Source organism: Schistocerca americana, chromosome 2 (assembly GCF_021461395.2).
Source record: "Schistocerca americana isolate TAMUIC-IGC-003095 chromosome 2, iqSchAmer2.1, whole genome shotgun sequence".
In the NCBI taxonomy this organism is placed as follows: domain Eukaryota; kingdom Metazoa; phylum Arthropoda; class Insecta; order Orthoptera; family Acrididae; genus Schistocerca; species Schistocerca americana.
Genome location: NC_060120.1, coordinates 544,346,296 through 544,366,485, shown reverse-complemented (window position 1 = coordinate 544,366,485; position 20,190 = coordinate 544,346,296). Strand labels below are relative to the sequence as shown.

Below are 20,190 nucleotides of genomic sequence, written 5' to 3'. Positions count from 1 at the left end.
TGAACGCAAAAGTCACAGTCTTTTGAAAATTCTGGTATATGACAGGAAGCCCGCAAGAACCGAGCACTGAAATGCCTTATCCATTATGTGCCATAAGCGTAATGTGTTATTTCTGCAGCTTGGACTTGCCAAGAAAATCATAAGTAATACGATTGAGCAAAGAAACTGAGGCACCTGGATTCGCAAAGAGTTTGTTAGAATGGCACTGCAGCAATGAAGAGACTACCGATTTCTTGAATTGTGAACTACCACACTTCTGCTTCACAGTAGAGGCTCTGTTTGGTTCAAAATACACAACATGTTCAGCAAAGTTTGATTTCTGTGGGCATATGTTAGGAGAGGGTGCCTTCTTTTTCTGTAAGCCCACAGCTTGAAAGTGCCTGTTCTTGCCACATGAAAACAAGATGCATTTTGTGATGGGCATAAGTGACACATATGCACTGAGAAGTAGCTCAGGCAAGACTTCACACCAGTACCGTGCTGGCATGGCTGTATACATGGCTGTCAATGCTGAGCCCAAATGGACTGTTATGTTCTCAACTTGGAAGCCACCTATTGCGAGGCACTACAGCACAAATGTTGACTGATTGAAAACTGTTTACAGCATTGTTACATGAGTCTTGATTACAGAACTTGCCAGCCGTTGTGGTCAAGTGGTTCTAGGTGCTTCAGTCCGGAACCACGCGGCTGCTATGGTTGCAGGTTTGAATGCTGCCTCGGGCATGGGTGTGTGTGTTGACCTTAGGTTGGTTAGGTTTTAGTAGTTCTAAGCCTAGGGGACTGATGACCTCAAATGTTAAGTCCCATAGTGCTTAGAGCCATTTGAACCATTTTTTTGCAAAACTTGCTGCAAATAAGGATCAGGATACTTGAGAATCTTTTCCCTTATTGTGTTAGGAGATCTGTGAGATTGTCATGACTGCTTCTTGGTACTGAAAAATTTAAACCTGGCAGTCACCACATGGACACTCTCGTCGTAGTATCCATTCACTGCTGATGATAAATAGGTGGAAAGTGGCCAAAGGGATCTCTCGCTGTGGGAATCTGGACAGGCAAACAAAAGATTAGTTGACACAAGCGCACTTCAAATAAATATATTGTAGTCAACTTGTGGCTGAAGAAGTGCTAGTGTTGACAACTGCCGGCCGCGGTGGTCTAGCGGTTCTAGGCGCTCAGTCCGGAACCGCTGGACTGCTACGGTCGCAGGTTCGAATCCTGCCTCGGGCATGGATGTTTGTGATGTCCTTAGGTTAGTTAGGTTTAAGTAGTTCTAAGTTCTAGGGGACTGATGACCACAGATGTTAAGTCTCATAGTGCTCAGAGCCATTTCTTTTTGTTGACAACTTTTGACAGTTGTGGCTAGCTATATTCAGAGGCCCAACATTGGCATGCATCTAAGTACACTGAATAGTTGCTAGTAGAGCTAGCTATCAACAACTTGGTGTAACATTTGGCACCAACTAGCAACTACAAGTAATCTTGAACTAGAAGACTAGTGCTTAGGTGCCTGCCACTTATAACAGTGTCCTGGCAATCTTTATTTGCTGGTAGCCTGGAGGTTCTTCATTGGAGACGATGTTCAAAGTGCTGCTCACAGCAGCCGTGGGAACCTTTGGGGCACTGGATCCGGCAGTATTGATAAGCTATGATACTACACAAACCTTATACCTGTAAACTTTGTCTCTCTGTGTGGACACACCAGTGTCAGTTCCCATATACTGCTGGGGCTGATTTAACATGTTGTAAATTAATATTTTTAAAATAGTCTGGAGTTCGACATCTCATATGCTCATCAAATGCAAAAGAATTTTGCATCCCATCAGTAACCAGCCCACAAGTGTGTCCCATTCCTTCATAAGGACTGAAACGATGTTTGCATCAAGAGTCCAATGAGTTATTACATGTGGGTAATTAATGTAGACTGTAACCTTGTTTAGATGTGTAGCCCCGTGACATTTGGTGACTTAGAATCTGCCTAGAGTTGCTTTGCCTGTTACATTCCATCATGGTGGGTAGTGTGAGTGTTCTTCATACATTACGTTATTGGTAATCCAGACACATTATGTTATTGCTAATCCAGACACTTTGCATGCACAATCCTGCCTATATTCCAAAATAGCTTCAAAAAACTGCTCCCTATGTGTTGCAACTTAAAGATTTTAGGATGATGAGTGTGTCTGTGGATCCTTTTCTGTCCAACTTTCGTAAATATGATACTCAATGAGCCAGATAATAAGTAAGAAACAGAGAAACCTAGTCAAATCTTTCACACTCAATCATTTGCAGCGTAGGTGAATGGTAAATGTGTCTTGAACCATGGAAACCCATAGAGACAGACCTCTATAAAGAATTTAAAGCATGTTTTCGAAGCAACAGGAATTTTACACAATAGCTCCACTTTTCCAAGTTAGTGCACGAATACTCTCTTTTATAATAAGAGAATGTGACACTGCTGTTTGGCAGTGAAGATCCAGAAGAAGATCCCAGCAGAGGGGTAAAAATGTTGATTGTACAGAAGAAACATGATGTGGCCTAATAATCTAGAAGATTTTCCCTTCAGTTTAAAGAATTTCCATGTTGTTCACTGCTCCAATCTCATAAAGGTGAAATGCAGTTTTTGAATATCAGTTTCTGTACTGGAGGAGGTACAAAATCCTCCAAGAATAATGAGTATTGCACTGTTCTTCTTACCAAGGGCATTACACTGTTAATTGCAGTGGCAAATGACACAACATTCAAGGAAGGAACCAGAGAGACTCCATTTCCCTACTCAAACCAGTTTGACAGGACGGCCACATTTTGATCTCAGAAAGAACACGCAGAGAGGAAGGGACTATAAAGAGATGGATAATTACTAGACTGTCACACAGAAGATTGGGCCAGTGCATTTGGAAACGCTCAAAAATTTCTGCATGTCTTCACTGTCAATAGGTGAGCAGCATGAGACCTAATCTTATTTTTGGATGTGACACAGTTCCACTTCAACTAACAGTAACTTACAAAAACTGAAGCAAATTGAATTGTAGTTACAATAGAAGCAATGTAAACAGGGACTGAACGTTACTACATACTGTAATATGGCCCTGAAACTTACATTGTCTTCCTGTAATGAAAAGAGTGAAACTGTAGATTCATGACATGTATATATCATATGACTCGACATTTTCTGTTACAGAGTGATAACCTGGCACCTTCATTCTGTTTTTAAGTGTTATACAATTTTTGATGACACTGGAAATACACAAATCTCAAGAGTTCCTAGTTTATTAGGTCACAATTAAGTACCTTAATTTGATCCAGTGTGAACTGCAAAACTCTTCAGCTGCATGCTGTTTTCTGGAGCTGCTGTGGCTTTGTTGCTGTGTTGAGGTGTCTTATCCAGATGAAGGTTCTGGTTTTGGCATACATTGTGATGACCTCTTGAGAAATAGCTACTTCTCATCATGATGTCCTTACAGGGGCTGCTGCCATCAAAATTTAAAAATAATGCCTCTAAACAGTGAACAACTTTAAACCACTTATCTGAAGGGATGATTAAGCCACCACAAGATAGTTTATCAACACATCAACAAGTTGTAGTGTCTTTTGAGACATCCATTATCTTGCCATTAGAATGTCCAAGTGATGGAGAAGCATCTGGAAGCAATATGAAGCATCTGGAAGCAATATATCCCACGATGTAACAGAGATCTAGAGAACATGCTGAAACTGCTATCAAAGATGATGAAGTTAAATCATATACTGCAATGTGTCTCATTTGTTCATCTTCTACTATTGAGAGCATCCTCAGTTCCAGGTGTCAGTTCTGTGAATGGTTTGGAAGCCACATACTTTCCATCAGTTTCTTTTGTAACATGGTGAATGTTTGCAATACTTCTGTTCATAATTAAGATATAGAAACAGCTTTGGAATTTCACTGGTAATGAATGGTCATAGGCTCTGCCAGCTGCTCTTATTTGGGAAGATAAATTTTTGAGGCAGTTCTAGTTGAAACTTGAGTTCAATACATAGTTAAAATTGTAACCATGCTTTATATCGAAGGCATCCTAGCCATGACCTTATCGAGGTGAGTAACCCCTTTGGAAAGGAAGTATAGGTTTATATTTCCTACTCTCATTTTTTCACAGATACAATGTGTAAATAAAGCACTTCAGATACATTGTTAACAGGTATTCCTGAACTCATAACACCAAAAGTGCCACTGACTAACTTGAAGAAATCGGCATTGTCTTTTTCTTCCGACATTACAACAGAAATTTTTTACAGACTGCTTCTAGTTTTCCATAAATATGTGCCATATGAACCTGTACCTGTCCATGTGGTCTGTATGTGATGCCAGTTTCTTGATCACATACAGGGTGAGTGACTAACTATTTCCACATAGAATAACTCTGAAAGTATGATAGTAGTTGAAAAGTTTGTGGAACAAAAGTTGCTTGGGACAACGGGGCCCATAATATGACATCGTTTTTTTGTTGCTAGGTGTGGTCACGTTAGAGATATGAAGGTCAACTTCATTTTTTTTTTTAAATAGGATGCTATAGTTTGGTACTTATTTTCTGATAGCGACTATCGATACGAGTCCAATGATTTGTAACAGTAAGGTCTTTGAAGGTCAACGAAGGTCAAAAAGGTGTCATGAACGTCCATTTACAAAAGGTGTTCAAAGTGATGACCATTGGTATCAATGCAGTGCTGCAATCTTCTTAACATGGATTGAGTGGTATTCCTTATCAATTATCGCTTCGGCACTTATTGAAGCACATGCTGTGACAATTCTCTCTCATATATCATGCAAATATTAAATATTTACCGAATATGGCATATCCAACTAAAGTGCCATTGACATATAAACACCATTTGACAGTTCAATACAACACTAATAGGAATGGTAAGACTAGTATCATTGAATCAAGCGAATGTGAATGACGTATTCCTTCAAAGAACAAGTCGATTTGCTTGTCATTTACGGAAAATGCCAACGAAATTCAGTGAGAGCTAGAGACTTATACACTGAAAGATATGCTCAGCATACTCACCCTATATGTCGTACATTTAAATGTGTGTATGATAAACTGAGAACAACTGGATCGTTAACACATCGGAAACATATCCAGCAAAGAAAAGCTACCAACGAGGAAACAGAAATTAGTACTCTTGCCACCGTGGTTCGAGATCCTTGTGTTAGTTCACATCATATTGGAGAGAATGTAGGGTGGGCCAGAGTATTGTTGTTCAAGTTCTGCATCGCCATAAATATCATCCTTACCATATCAGTCTCCACCAAGAATTAACTGTTACGGATTGTATGCATCGCATTGGATTCTGCCGATGGGATCGCATTGGATTCTGCCGATGGGCTGAACTTCAGATTCAGAGGGATGACACATTTATTGGTTTGATTCTATTTACTGATGATGCTACATTCACGAACCATGGAAATGTTAATTTGCATAACATGCATTATTGGGCAACTGAAAATCCATGTTGGCTGCAGCAAGTTGCACACCAAAAACCGTGGTCGGTGAATGCATGATGTGGGATTCTGGAGGACAGAATTATAGGCTCCTATTTCATCAAAATAAATCGTAATGGTAGGAAGTACACCACATTTGTGCAAGAAACATTAGGCCTGTTATTGGAAGAAATACCTTTAAGAACAAGGAACAGAATGTGGTATCTTATTGGAAGAAATACCTTTAAGAACAAGGAACAGAATGTGGTATCAACATGCTGGGTGTCCAGCACATTTTTCGCTGATGGCTAGAAATGAGTTGCAGAGACAATTCCCAAATCGTTGGATTGGATGTGTAGGAAATGTGTCATGGCCAGCTCATTTGCCAGACTCGACGCCTCTGGATTTTTTCTTGTGGGGATTCATAAAAGACATTGTTTATAAAGACATTCCAATTACATCTGAAGATAAGCAAGAGAGAATTGTCAGAGCATGTGCTTTGATAAGTGCCAAAGTGATAAGGAATACCACTCAATCCCTGATAAGAAAATTGCAGCACTGCATTGATATCGATGGTCATCACTTCGAGCACCTTCTGTAAATGGACATTTATGCCACCTTTTTGACCTTCAAAGACCTTACTGTTACACATCATTGGATTTGTCTCGATAGCCACTATCAGAAAATAACTACCAAACTATAGCATCCCACTTAAAAAAACAATGTTGACTTCTATATCTCTGACGTGATCCCACCTAGCAACAAAAAACCAATGTCATATTCTGGCCCCCATTGTCCCATGCAACTTTTGGCCCACAAACTTTTCAGCTACTACCATACTTTTGGAGTTATTCTAGATGACAATAGTTAATGACTTACACTGTATAATTGTCCACATTCGTTTCATCAAAGCTCAGTACAAACAGCTATTCTGCTTCACTTGAACTTGATGCTATCTACATCTACACGCCTACTCTGCAATCCACACTGAGCTGGCTGGCAGAGATTTCGACAAACCACTTTCATCCTGTTTCTCTACTGGCTGTTCTCAAATAGTGTATGGGAAAAACGAACACTTAAACCTTTCCTTGCAAACTCTGATTTTTCTTATTTTATTATGATTGTTTCTCCCTATCTAGGTTGGTGTCAACAAGAGGTTTTTGCATTCAGAGGAGAAATATGGTATTGAAATTTCATGAAAAGATCTCATCACAACAAAAACGCCAATGTTGTAGTGTTTGCCATCCCAGCTCATGTATTGCGTATCATATTTGTCACACTCTCCCTCCTATTTTGTGAAAATACAAAATGACCTGCCTTTGTTTGAATTTTTTCAGTGTCCTATGTGGTGTGGATCCCTTACCGCACAGCAGTTTTCCAGAAGAGGATGACAAGCATAGTGTAGGCAGTCTCTTTAGTAGATCTGTTGCACCTTCTAAGTGCTCTGCCAATAAAACATGGTTTTTGGTTCGCCATTCCCACTGCATTTTCTATGTGATCCTTCCAATTTAAGTTGTTCTTAATTGTAATCCCTAGGTTATTATTTGAATTGCTGGCATTCATATTGTTTGATTTATCATGTAACCAAAATTTAACGGATTCCTTCTAGTACTCATGTGGATGACTTTATACTTTTCATTATTTAGAAGTTATTGTCACTTTTCAGGCCGCACAGATACCTTATCTAAATCATTTTGCAATTGGTTTAAATCTTCTGGTGGCAGTAATAGGCAGTAAATGACGTCATAATGAACAAACAGTTCAAAGAGGCCTGCTCAAATAGTCTCTTAAATCATTTATGCTGATTAAGAGGAACAGAAGACCTGTAACATTTCCTTGGGGAACATCAGATATAACTTCTGTTTTACTCAATGACCTTCCATTGATTACTGTCATCTTTCTGACAGGAAATCATGAATCCATTAGGTGCAACAAATTAGCTAAATGACAGTACGAGAGTGAAAAGGATTAGATACCCATCTGTTTAAAGTATAAATCCCTGTAATGGTAAACCCCTTATGTTTCTTACATAAATGTAAATTTTCATGGACAAAGACTGCGAAACAAGGCTTTGCTTGTATCTTCCTTACTCCAGTGGGCACACCTCTTGGATTTGATGAGACATTTGATATTTGTGTTTGTAAAAGCTGGTGGAGCTTTCCTCATTAATTTAGAACTGTGTGAAAACTAAAGGCTCTGGCATTGCTTTCTCTGTGTGATTAACACATGAACCACTAATTTGTATTTTGTTTTTTATTCTCAGCTCATTTTTTTCTGCTATCAAACACTGATTTATTTCCAATAATAGTGTTAGGTCTTTCTCAAGTTTTTTTATTTCATCCGTGGTGTAGGCTTTTCCTGTTCCTGTGCTGTGGTCCACCCCCACTCCCCCCTTCTTCAGTGACAGTTAAGATAATGTGTTAAGTGCATCTTTACAAGTTTCATGTGCTTTTCTTTCATCATTTCATTGTGATACCAGCTGGTCAGAAGGTGGAAGTATAAGTGGATTTAATAAAGCGCTCCCTCTTCCCTTCACCAGGATAGTCATACCTAGAAGCTCCATTGATGGAACTGTCTGAAGATTGATTGAGATGGATAAAAGCCACACGACCCCCAGGTCATTCTAAATGGTGTACCTTCATTGGCAGGGTACAGGTTTCATGATCTGGGGACCTGGAAGCTCCATTGATGGAACTTTAAACGTAATTTTACAGCTCATCAAACTATTTAAAACATAACCAGGTCCAGAAGCACAGCTCCAATGTCAAATCTAACATAACTTCTCATACATTCACCAAATCTAACGTAGCATCCCATCAATTCAGGTTTAACACAGTAGAGCCGATTGTATCTTCTTCTTCTTTTTAAGTGATAACTTCGCTACAGAAAGTCTTGGGTCACTAACAGACGTACACCAATTAATCTGTTCACAATACTTGTTTACTTTCACACATGTATACGACAGCTGACTGTCCCAACTAAACAGGAACCAGAACACACTAGATAATATTCCAACCGCATTCCCGGGCTTTGGACAAGCTGTATTTATACATCTTTTAACAACTACGTTCTTTGACATTATTATGTTATTTCATGTTTGATGTTACAATTGCAATAAGTTAATCCAGCAAAAACTGACATTACAGAGTTTTAGTAGAAATTAAAAAAGTACAATGATAATGCATATTTCCGAAATTAACGATCTTTTACAAGTGCAATTTTGAAACATACGTACAGTTAACAATTAAGTTCTTATTATTCAGTCCAGAACATTCTCGTATATCTTTACATAGTTTAATTAATTAAGCAATTTTATGAAACAATTTTGAGCTGGTAATATTTCTACAACATCAAAATTGCAACTCAAATGTTCAAAATGACTTTTTACGACATTTGAAGGCTAAAATACGGAATAATTACGCACATCACAAAATCTTTAAATCATGTTACAAAAAATTAATGAATCGTTCTTCTAACATTATTTATGATACAGATTGTGTTTCTGAATCAGGTTATGTCTCCAGTCTAAACGAGTATTCTCTAGTTTTCGTAATATGTTGACATTGCACTTAATTTCTCCATTGAATCTTCTAGAAACATTAATTACTTAATTTGTTTTATGGTAAACAATGAATTTTACTAATTGAATTATAATTACAAAACTGACTGAAAAAGGTCCATTTATACACTATTAACACTGATTCCAGAACTTGTTCTCTCTCTTCAAAACACCCCGAAATTCATATCACAGTGATAATGACTTATCGTAACTGTACATTACTTTACCTGATTAAGAGCGTACATTAATTGGTCTGTGACACAGTTTAACGTTTTCATTACAACTACACTCCTGGAAATTGAAATAAGAACACCGCGAATTCATTGTCCCAGGAAGGGGAAACTTTATTGACACATTCCTGGGGTCAGATACATCACATGATCACACTGACAGAACCACAGGCACATAGACACAGGCAGCAGAGCATGCACAATGTCGGCACTAGTACAGTGTATATCCACCTTTCGCAGCAATGCAGGCTGCTATTCTCCCATGGAGACGATCGTAGAGATGCTGGATGTAGTCCTGTGGAACGGCTTGCCATGCCATTTCCACCTGGCGCCTCAGTTGGACCAGCGTTCGTGCTGGACGTGCAGACCGCGTGAGACGACTTCATCCAGTCCCAAACATGTTCAATGGGGGACAGATCCGGAGATCTTGCTGGCCAGGGTAGTTGACTTACACCTTCTAGAGCACGTTGGGTGGCACGGGATACATGCGGACGTGCATTGTCCTGTTGGAACAGCAAGTTCCCTTGACGGTCTAGGAATGGTAGAACGATGGGTTCGATGACGGTTTGGATGTACCGTGCACTATTCAGTGTCCCCTCGACGATCACCAGTGGTGTACGGCCAGTGTAGGAGATCGCTCCCCACACCATGATGCCGGGTGTTGGCCCTGTGTGCCTCGGTCGTATGCAGTCCTGATTGTGGCGCTCACCTGCACGGCGCCAAACACGCATACGACCATCATTGGCACCAAGGCAGAAGCGACTCTCATCGCTGAAGACGACACGTCTCCATTCGTCCCTCCATTCACGCCTGTCGCGACACCACTGGAGGAGGGCTGCACGATGTTGGGGCGTGAGCGGAAGACGGCCTAACGGTGTGCGGGACCGTAGCCCAGCTTCATGGAGACGGTTGCGAATGGTCCTCGCCGATACCCCAGGAGCAACAGTGTCCCTAATTTGCTGGGAAGTGGCGGTGCGGTCCTCTACGGCACTGCGTAGGATCCTATGGTCTTGGCGTGCATCCGTGCGTCGCTGCGGTCCGGTCCCAGGTCGACGGGCACGTGCACCTTCCGCCGACCACTGGCGACAACATCGATGTACTGTGGAGACCTCACGCCCCACGTGTTGAGCAATTCGGCGGTACGTCCACCCGGCCTCCCGCATGCCCACTATACGCCCTTGCTCAAAGTCCGTCAACTGCACATACGGTTCACGTCCACGCTGTCGCGGCATGCTACCAGTGTTAAAGACCGCGATGGAGCTCCGTATGCCACGGCAAACTGGCTGACACTGACGGCGGCGGTGCACGAATGCTGCGCAGCTAGCGCCATTCGACGGCCAACACCGCGGTTCCTGGTGTGTCCGCTGTACCGTGCGTGTGATCATTGCTTGTACAGCCCTCTCGCAGTGTCCGGAGCAAGTATGGTGGGTCTGACACACCGGTGTCAATGTGTTCTTTTTTCCATTTCCAGGAGTGTATTTCACACTGTTGCACTAAGTGACCATATTCACTAAGTATCCTTACACACTACCCACATTTTAGCATGTATCGTATAATATGAAACCTGCTGTGTCAGGTACACCACATGACCCAATACAGCCTGCTTCATTACAAACTGCCTCCAAATAGGTTGGGATGCTTAAAAATCCCATGTGCTCCAAGTCATTCTAAATGGCAAGCCTTCATTGGCTGTGTACAGGTTTCATGATCGGGGGACTGGTAAGTGCCGTCAGTCCTCCATAACCATAAGGTCTGGGCACACATGAAAGTGATAACTTCATGAAAATTATCTGTTATTGATTTCCACTTTTTCTTAATAGATACTTCTGCCTGTTTATATTACCCTGCCTTATTGCTCAGCATATTCCAAAAGATGATTGTCTCGTAAGTATTGCCATTGTGTGTAGGGTGCAAGTGCTCCTACTGCATTTGGATTATGCGTTTGACGTTGATCTATATCTCTGTAAAATTTTCAGGCAGCATAGTGAAGTACTTTGTTGTATAGACACACCACTTCTATGCATAAACCTAAAGCACGACACACCACTGCTATGCATAAACCTAAAGTACAGCACGCCATTTCTATGCATAAACCTATAGCACTAACTAGTGATCATACAGACTTCTGTCTGAGGTATGTTTAAGGCCTTCACACTTTCCAAGATCCCCAATTGGATTATTTATTGAAAGACAGGTATTTCATCTTTCCTGTTATTTTATACAACGGAAGGAACCCTAACTTCAAATTTAGAATACTTCCAAGCTTTTGGCCCTCTATAGTACATCCTGCATAAATTGGCAGTTTGCAACTTATTCTCTCTCCAAAGTGATCCAACACAGCACATTCGATTTGACTAAGCCATAGCTTTTGCCAGCTTCTGTATTAGACGGTCTCTCGCATAATGAATATCTGTGGAAAGAAGGCTTCTGATATAAAGTTTATATTGCTTTAATTGCATATAGGTACACTGGATGGCTAGTTTCAGCAGGACTAAGCTGCCATCTTCAGATCTGCAAGGTTACAAAAATTACAAAACTATTACACTGTTTTAGTTGTAACCGTAAACTAATGCTTTTATGTAAGTTCTTTTTGACATACCCCAGTGCACTGGTTATGAAATCAAGCTGTGCGATAAACTGCATGTGTGTGTATTTGTACCATTGTAATGAGCTGTGAATTTGAAATTAAAAAATATAGAATTACCTTTTCGTAAATTACTACAGTGATCTGCCTAAGATAACATTACCTCAGGATGAAAAGAGCATAAAACATTAAAAAATGTAACTGTGTCCTCATGGCGATACAGAATCCTACAGGTGTGGCACATCAAGAAGTGCCGCATGTGTCTGAGTTGGCAGCCAGCTACATACTGCCAGGTAGCAGTTGGGCTAACAGAATTATACAGAGGAGTACCACCAGATGGCAGCAGTCTCATGAATAACAACACGTTTTCCAGGTTTTTTATATATATATATATATATATATATATATATAGAATACAATGTGAATCATTTAAAATGGAAAATAGTACAATGTCAGTTATCTAAAAAGGAAAATACAATAAGTAATAACATTTTGTCATTCTTTTTAGACCAAAAAATTATTTCCAATAATGCAAGTAACATTAAACATTTGTTAAAGACTGAATGAAGACTGTCAATTGCGACACAATATAAATAGCAGTATGAGAATCGTTCACTTTAAAGGACTATGACAGACTGTCTCCTTTTACAAATTGTAGTATCGTGTATTATACTTTTCATCTCACAGTAGATGTCATATTGAAATTTCCAGTTATATATTACATACTTGTTTAATTGTAATGTATACATCAATACACAAAACATGGAATAAAAGTGATAGCATCTTGGCTTATGAGAATAACTGATGTATACGTATGAGGACATGCCGTAACCATAGGTCTAGATTGTGGATTTAAAGTCGACAATTACATATTTCACAGTGAGTACTCACATATACATTTTCTTATCCCATGGTAATAATATGAGGTCTGGAGCAAGGAAATAATAGAAGATAAATTTCAGTTGGTGAAATTTTGTTTATCAATAACTACGACGTCAATTGATGGCTAAGTAACAACTGAACAGTGTGATTATCAAGATGTGATACTATAATAATTTACAGGGAGATACCATGACATTTGCTGGCTTTATAGGGTGATACACAGGGTAAGTATATAGGGATACACAGAATTACAAGTGAGAAGGATGGCAGGTACGGAACTACTAAGGTACAATATATGTTTATATCCCAGAGTTACAACAAAACCACAAAATTGTCATCAGTATTTTGGTAGACATCAGGGCATTATCCAACATAGAGTACAATTTTTTATGGACTTACCAAGAGACAGGCACTTACGACAGTGGATTTCTATAAAACAATCTGATACAGTGTCTGACGTTTTAGTGAGAAACAGTAAAGCATTATCAAGACAATGATAAAAGCATAATATTCGAAAGAGTTATATATTGTGTAATTCAGCTATCTGTTATGGAAACTAAATAAATATCATAGATAGGAAAAGTAGGCAATATGCCTTAGTCCAATAAAGTGAACGATTCTCATACTGTTATCTATACGGTGTCCCACTTGATGCCATTCATTCAGCCTTTAACAAATTTTTTTTTCCTACCTAAAAAGATAGAAAAAATATTATTACTTATTCTATTTTCCATTTTAAATGACTGGCATTGTACTATTTTACATTTTAAGTAACTCACATTGTATTCTCTCGTATGTCCACATAAAGGGTGAGTCGCATAAGACGTCACACCCCCATTATTCCGTTGGTGATTGCACGTATCGACAAGCGGTGTTTGACGAATCATAGCTGACTATGAGGCACATACTTTTGTACGTGCACAATAATCACAATGTTTATATTGACCGAGATAATGAGGCAAGTACATGTTTTTTGAATGGGACACTATACTTTCTTTACCATCATTCGAACACTCTGGAAAAGACGCATATAGTGATGTAACGCATGTTGCTATTGTGATTCAAACTTCGCTTAAAAGATGCTGGGAAATATTGTATGATTGAAGGTCGAGGTGGTCGGAAGCAGCTGCAGACCGTAAACACGTCTCGCGCGACCCGCAGGCTGAGTTGCCGTGCTCTATATGCAGCATGCACGGCCTACGCTACGTAGGTAAATCCTCATCCGCCCTCTTTTAAGCAAAGTTTGAATCACAACAGCAACAAGCGTTACATCACTATACGTGTCTTTTCCAGAGCGATCGAATGATGGTAAAAAAAGTATAGCGTCCCATTTAAAAAATATGTACTTGCCTCATTATCTCGGTCAATATAAACGTTGTGATTATTGTGAATGTACCAACAAATGTGCCCCATAGTCCGCTATGATTTGCCGAAAACTGCATGTCGATACGTGCAATCACCCCCGGAATAAAGGGGGTGTTACATCTTATGCGACTCAGCCAGTATATTCTTAAAAACAAAAAACAAAACTAGAAAATACATGTTGTTATTCATGAGACTGCTACCATATGGGGGTATTCTTCTGTATTATTCTGTCAGCACACTGGTATCTGGCAAGATGACACTGGCTGTCAACTCAGTCATGTGCAACACTTCTTGATGTGCCATACCTGTATGACTCTATGTTGCCTTGAGGACGCATTTATATTTTTTAATGTTTTACTTGTTGTGTACAACTTCATACACAATGGTAAGGAGAGGCAGGCTACAGAGTGGTGGGAGCTGAAATGAGTAACGAACAAGTTAAGACAGTAAACAGAAGACTTACTTAACTTGGGGTTCTCCAATTGAACAAAGACTCTTTACAGATAATGCAGCAAGAAACAGAATCCAGCTCTCAGTGTCAACAAGAAAGAGGCTCTCCAAACTAAGGAGAAACAATGGTGTCATAGCAAAGAGGGCAAGTGTGCTGTCTGGCTGACACTGGCCATCCTATATTGTGGTAGCCAGAGGGCACTCATGGCATTGAGCCACTGAAGGCTCAGCAGGTGTCCTCCATGGGTCCACTGAATTCTGCATGACTGCTATCAACGCCAAATAGAAACTTCCAATTCCGTTGCTGACTTCAAGATACCCTTGGGGTGGTACTGGTACGTGATCACACATAACTCTCTTTTTATCATGAGGTAATGTTATTTTAGGCATTATAGGAATTTATACACTTACTGTAATTACTTATGTAAAGGTGATTTTATATTTTTTATATCACAGTCTGTTACGATAGTACAAAAACAAATGTGCAGTTCATCGCACTGCATTATTTCATAGCCTGTGCACTGAGAGTATGTAAATAAGAACTTACATAAAATGGTTAATTTACAATTACAGCTACAACAGTGTAACATTTATATTTTTGTAACCTTAGGGATCTGAAGATGGTAGCTTAGCCCTGGCAAAACTAGTAATGCACTGTACATACAGGCAATCAATGCAATAAAAACTTCATACCTGAAGTTTTCTTTACATTTAATTCATGATCACTTTCTAGCTGACAATGTCAGGTATCTAGAATAACTGTGAATCTGAAATTTGGACTATAAATACGAGAAATTAAAAAGTTTGTTTCTTCATTTCAAGCTAAGGAACGAGCTCTACAATTGAAATTTCTATAATGCAAAAACATGATGGTATTCGTTGTGTCACACAGAGAAGCTGTACCATAATTTTACAAGGCTGAGTTTTTGGAGAATAAATGGGATTTATATTCAGGCCATTATCGTATATTAACCCACTTTCCAGAATGTCAACCCATATGATCTGTTCCTCTTTCAATGTAAATTGGTCATCTGATACATTTCTCAATATGTTTTATTTTTATTTGTTTATTTTTTGGTTGCTGTACACTTCATCAGCAGTAGCTACATTGCTTTGGCTGTTCTAAACTATGCACGCTGAAGACTGTATCTTCTAATTATTTTGTGATTCCTCTCTGGATGGTCTCTGGCAGTTACGGAACAAATTTTTACGTAAATACAATGAAGCAAATGTTTATCTCTGTTGCAGAAAGTGGTCTTTCCTCGGCTTTACAGATAACTACTGCTCTCTATGACAAGGGAGTGGATGCTCTTAGCAAGATGTCTGCAGAAGATATTACACAGGTTTTTAAAGAAGCAAGAATGTGTGAACTTTTGCTGAAACCAGGCATGACAATTTATCAGTTAGCATTAGAAGCTGGCTGCTTTTCTACTGAAAGTAAGTGGATGTAATTTCATATTTTAGAAAACCTTCACATTCAGAGGAGTAAAAATTTTGAAATGTAGACTGAACAGATATATGCTGGCTAAGAGAATAATATTGTAGTGCATTGACAGTATTCAGTCAAAAAGTGCGCCAGAGCGGAATTGAATTGCTACAAAGCCCACTGCAGGCAGTGAGAGTGTTATTGTTGCGAAGGAATCACAGCCAACAGGCGTTGCGAAGCAGAGCCAGCTGGACGTGGCATAGCAACAGCTGATGCTACAGTTCCCTAGTGGAAGAACAGAAGTCTTTCCTCAATTGCCTCCACAGAAGTGTTTAGAGTACATGCCTTAAGCCCTACTCAAACTTAGTCTGGAGCGTATAAGTACTAAGCCATTCATATACTAAAATATTCTTGTCTCAGTATCACAGACTGTGCCATGAACCTTTGACTCCCGGAGCAATATCCCATAATACAGTATGACTGTTGTTCGACCAAGGGACGGGGCAGTGTGCCCTGAGTCACGAGAGCAGCTGCCACCAGAGCAGAGAGTCGCATGCTCGCAGGAAGGAGGTCACAGTTGCTTGCGCAGTATGAGTATCATCAGCTGTGCCACACGCTGTCATCACAGTGCAGCCAGAGACACCGCTGACAACAGCATTCAAGTGATGCCACGCTCAACCCTGCTCTTTGCTCTGTAAGCAATGCTGGACCTCTATTGTTTCGTGAGAGACAACTGGACATCTCCACCAAGCCATTCCTGATATATTACAGCTGAGAACCAGAATAAAGAAGTTAATTAGACAAATCTACTGTCATACTGCCATCTCATTTCCTCTCCACAGATGATGACCCATAGGTCATCTAACACTGGTGTCAGATCATTGACATCACCTTCTTAGAGTAATGTCTGAACCAGCAGCACACGGTACAGTGAGTCCAAAAATTTTTGATTTTATTTGGATGATGGAGAAAAGGTTGACAGGTGTGCATTTGGTAAAGTAGATTTTACTGTGAGTAGAGCACCATTCGATTTGTCTAGTTTTAGAGGTAATGGGATCAAGTTTGGTTAGTGCCTGTTAGAAGTGCACTGTGTTACCTTGAGGGCTACTCAGTGTCATGTACGGAATCAGTTCTAGTAAAATGTTATATATATGTAATTATGAGCATATATCTAACAGTGCCAGGGTTTGAGATGGCTCATGATTAGACATAAGAATTAAGTTAATGTATTTTGTTTTTTTGTCTTGTGAATGTTAGTTCTCAAAATAAGTGTTCTCAAGGACAACGCTTTAACAGAACTAGAGGTGCAAGGTGTGTCAGAGCCGGAAGCAGTACGCATATCGTTAAGAAAGATAGTACAACCAACAGTGGATAATACAGAACTGCGAGGGTTGGTAGAATTGCAGTCGTCACATCAGGGTGTATATTTGTCAGACACTTGTTTAACTGTTCCTTTTTCTGGCAAGGCAACTAAGAATGTGCAGGCCTGGCTGAGATGGAAGGTTGGTCTGATAAGGACTTAATGAGTTTTGCAAAATAGAGGGTAATAGGGGAAGGTAAAATTTATGTAGGGTATACAGAAACTCTTAAGGGAGCCATAACATTCAAAGAATTTAAATAATATTTAATTCATAGATAAACGAAATGAAATAGTGCCCTACACTCTAGGAACAATTAGGGGTAATAATTAAAAGAAATACGGAAACTGTGGAATAGTTCCTGGATACAATAAAGAATACAGTTGGATACAATAAAGAAAATTAATGGATGTATCTATGAATTTGGACAGGATGCTGTAGTCAATGAAATTATTTTGCACGAAGCTAAGCAGAGGGTGCTCGATGGTTTTTTAAGAGAGTTGCTTGTGGAAGAGTCAAGAGATGTACGGACAGGCGGTCCAACGGATTTGCGCACAGCAGTGTGGTTATCAATAGCTTGTGACAAGAATAATTTGTCGACTGGAATGCAGGGTAAATGGACAGTGTTTGCAGATAATATAAAATGTTTCAGGAGTGGACGAACAGGGCATGTAAGGAGGCAGTGTCACCAGCCTCGATGTGAAAACACCAACGGGAACCCTAGGTCCACCAGTGAACATTCCCACTAAGACTGGATGCTACGAAATCATTTGCAGAAGTGGATTGTACTATAAGAGGAATAATAGGAAAAAAGAATTGCATGGACACAGGGGTGCATGTCAGTAGCCAGTAGTGATCTGGTGAAACATAAGCAAATAAGACCCACGACGGTACAGTTGCGTGGTGTGAGGAGTAAAGATGTCACACCGTTAGGATTGGTGGACATAGACTTTTGCCTGGATACAGTTCAATTTAAACAATGTGTAGAGATTGTGCCACATGTGAGTGAGGGCTGCGACATGATTCTAGGATTAGATTTCTTATATCTTTGTGCCATAATCGATCTTCAGCAACATAGGGTGGAACTTGACGGAAAAGTGTTTCAGTTAGTTGAAGCCATTGCCAGTGAGCAATGTTGCAAAGGGAGTCTGTCGCGAACCGATTTAACCATGAATGATCACACTAAGACTTGGTTTGCCTGATTGTGTACCTAAGGGTACTGGGAAGTTACTTTGGGGAAGTGTTGAGGTTGTTGGTAGGAATTTTGTGTGTGGGGCAGCTGTTAGAAGAGATTGAAGTATTAGATCAGGCGGATTGCTTTGTCAAGTACGCATACAAGAAATAAAGGCTCAAAAGAAGGTATCTATTTTTATAGATAATTTTAGCACAGAGGACGTAGGCTTAATAAAGGGGTTGTTAATTGTAATATGGATATCCTGCAGCAAAAGTGGGACATGAAGGGTCTCTGCAATGGACAATCGCCGAATGCAGCTGAAATTGCATTACAAGGAAAAGTGAAGCACCTAGAGGGAAACAACAGGAAATGAATGAAAAAATTAGTTTTGTTTTTTAGGGATTTATTTTTTTCCAAAAGGGCCATTATCAGCTATGCATATTACACAGCACTGCATATCAACGAGAAATGAATCACCAATCTATGGCAAACCTTACAGAAAACCAAGGTACTTACAGCCAACTTTGGAGGAATTTATTGATCAACAGCTGAAAGGTGGAATAACTGAAGAAAGTAATAGTGCATGGGGCAGGGTGGCAGGAAAAGTTATTGTGTCATAAAAATCAATATATGGAACACAAAAGTATACGTTCTGTTGCGGTGACAGACATCTAAATGTGAAAACCTAAATGGATGCCTACCCTTTGCCAATCAGCACAGAAATCTTGGACCATTTAGGGCAATGCAGATTATTTTTCAACAATGGATTTGAAGAGTAGTTATTATACAGATATAAGTTTCACCCCCAGGATTGATACAAAACAGCATTTTCAACACCTTGGGCACACTACAAATACAGAAGAATGCCACTTGGATTAAAAAAATCCACCTGCAACGTTTCAGAGATTTTTTGATGGCATACTCAGTGGTTTAAAACCACACCAATGCTTAGTTTATCTTGATGACATGGGAGTGATACAAAACTGCGTATGCAGTGATTAACTGAAATATCCCTAAGGTTAAAAGGAGAAAAGTTAAAACTGAGTACAGAAAAGTGTAATTTTGTGATGAAAGAGGTTGCATACCTAGGTCATATCATAAGTAAAGGTCGAGGTTAAGACGGACCCAAGATTGGTGAGAGCTGCACATAAATTTCCTGTACCAAATTGTCTAAAGGAGTTACAGTCATTTGTCGGAGTCGCAAACTATTACTGCTGGTTTGTGAAAGGATTTGCAGGTATTGCCAGACTGTAGACCCATTTGTTAAAATAGGGTACTAAATTTGTGTGGTCAGAAGAGTTAGCACGCTTTTGAGGAGCTAAAAGAAGGTTTAACATCGAGCCTGATTTTCTGGATTTATTATATCATGTGATGCATCAAACCATGCATGTGGCTTTGTGTTGTCAAAAGAGGTAGAAGTTGTGTAAGGTCTGGTATCTTACACATAAAGAAAAGTAAATTCCACAGAAAGAAATTATTCCACAATGCAGAAAGAGATGTCAAGCCGTATTGGTATTTATAGAGTCACGTATTTCAAATATTATCAGTATGGTAAAAAGTTTGTGATAACAGACCATGTGAGGTTAAGATGGCTGTTGGGGTTAAGGCTGACACGATGTACAGTAAGACCAAGTGAATTTGATTTCGAAGTCATGTGTAAACCTGGGAAGAAGTTAAGAAATGTAGATGGCATAAGTAGAAAATTAG

General features: G+C 39.6%; 1 protein-coding gene across 2 annotated transcripts in view; it reads left to right on the top strand.

Annotated features, from left to right (window-relative positions):
- The window catches only part of LOC124595022 (tyrosine--tRNA ligase, mitochondrial), a 111,386-nt gene that overhangs the window by 53,636 nt on the left and 37,560 nt on the right, over positions 1-20,190 (top strand). The window contains exon 7 of one of the 2 annotated variants that reach the window (XM_047133572.1): positions 15,774-15,962. The exons of the other annotated variant lie outside the window; for it this stretch is intronic. Within the exon in view, the coding sequence (XP_046989528.1) occupies positions 15,774-15,962 (189 nt within the window). The remainder of the gene's footprint in view (positions 1-15,773; positions 15,963-20,190) is intronic. 2 annotated transcript variants of the gene reach the window in all.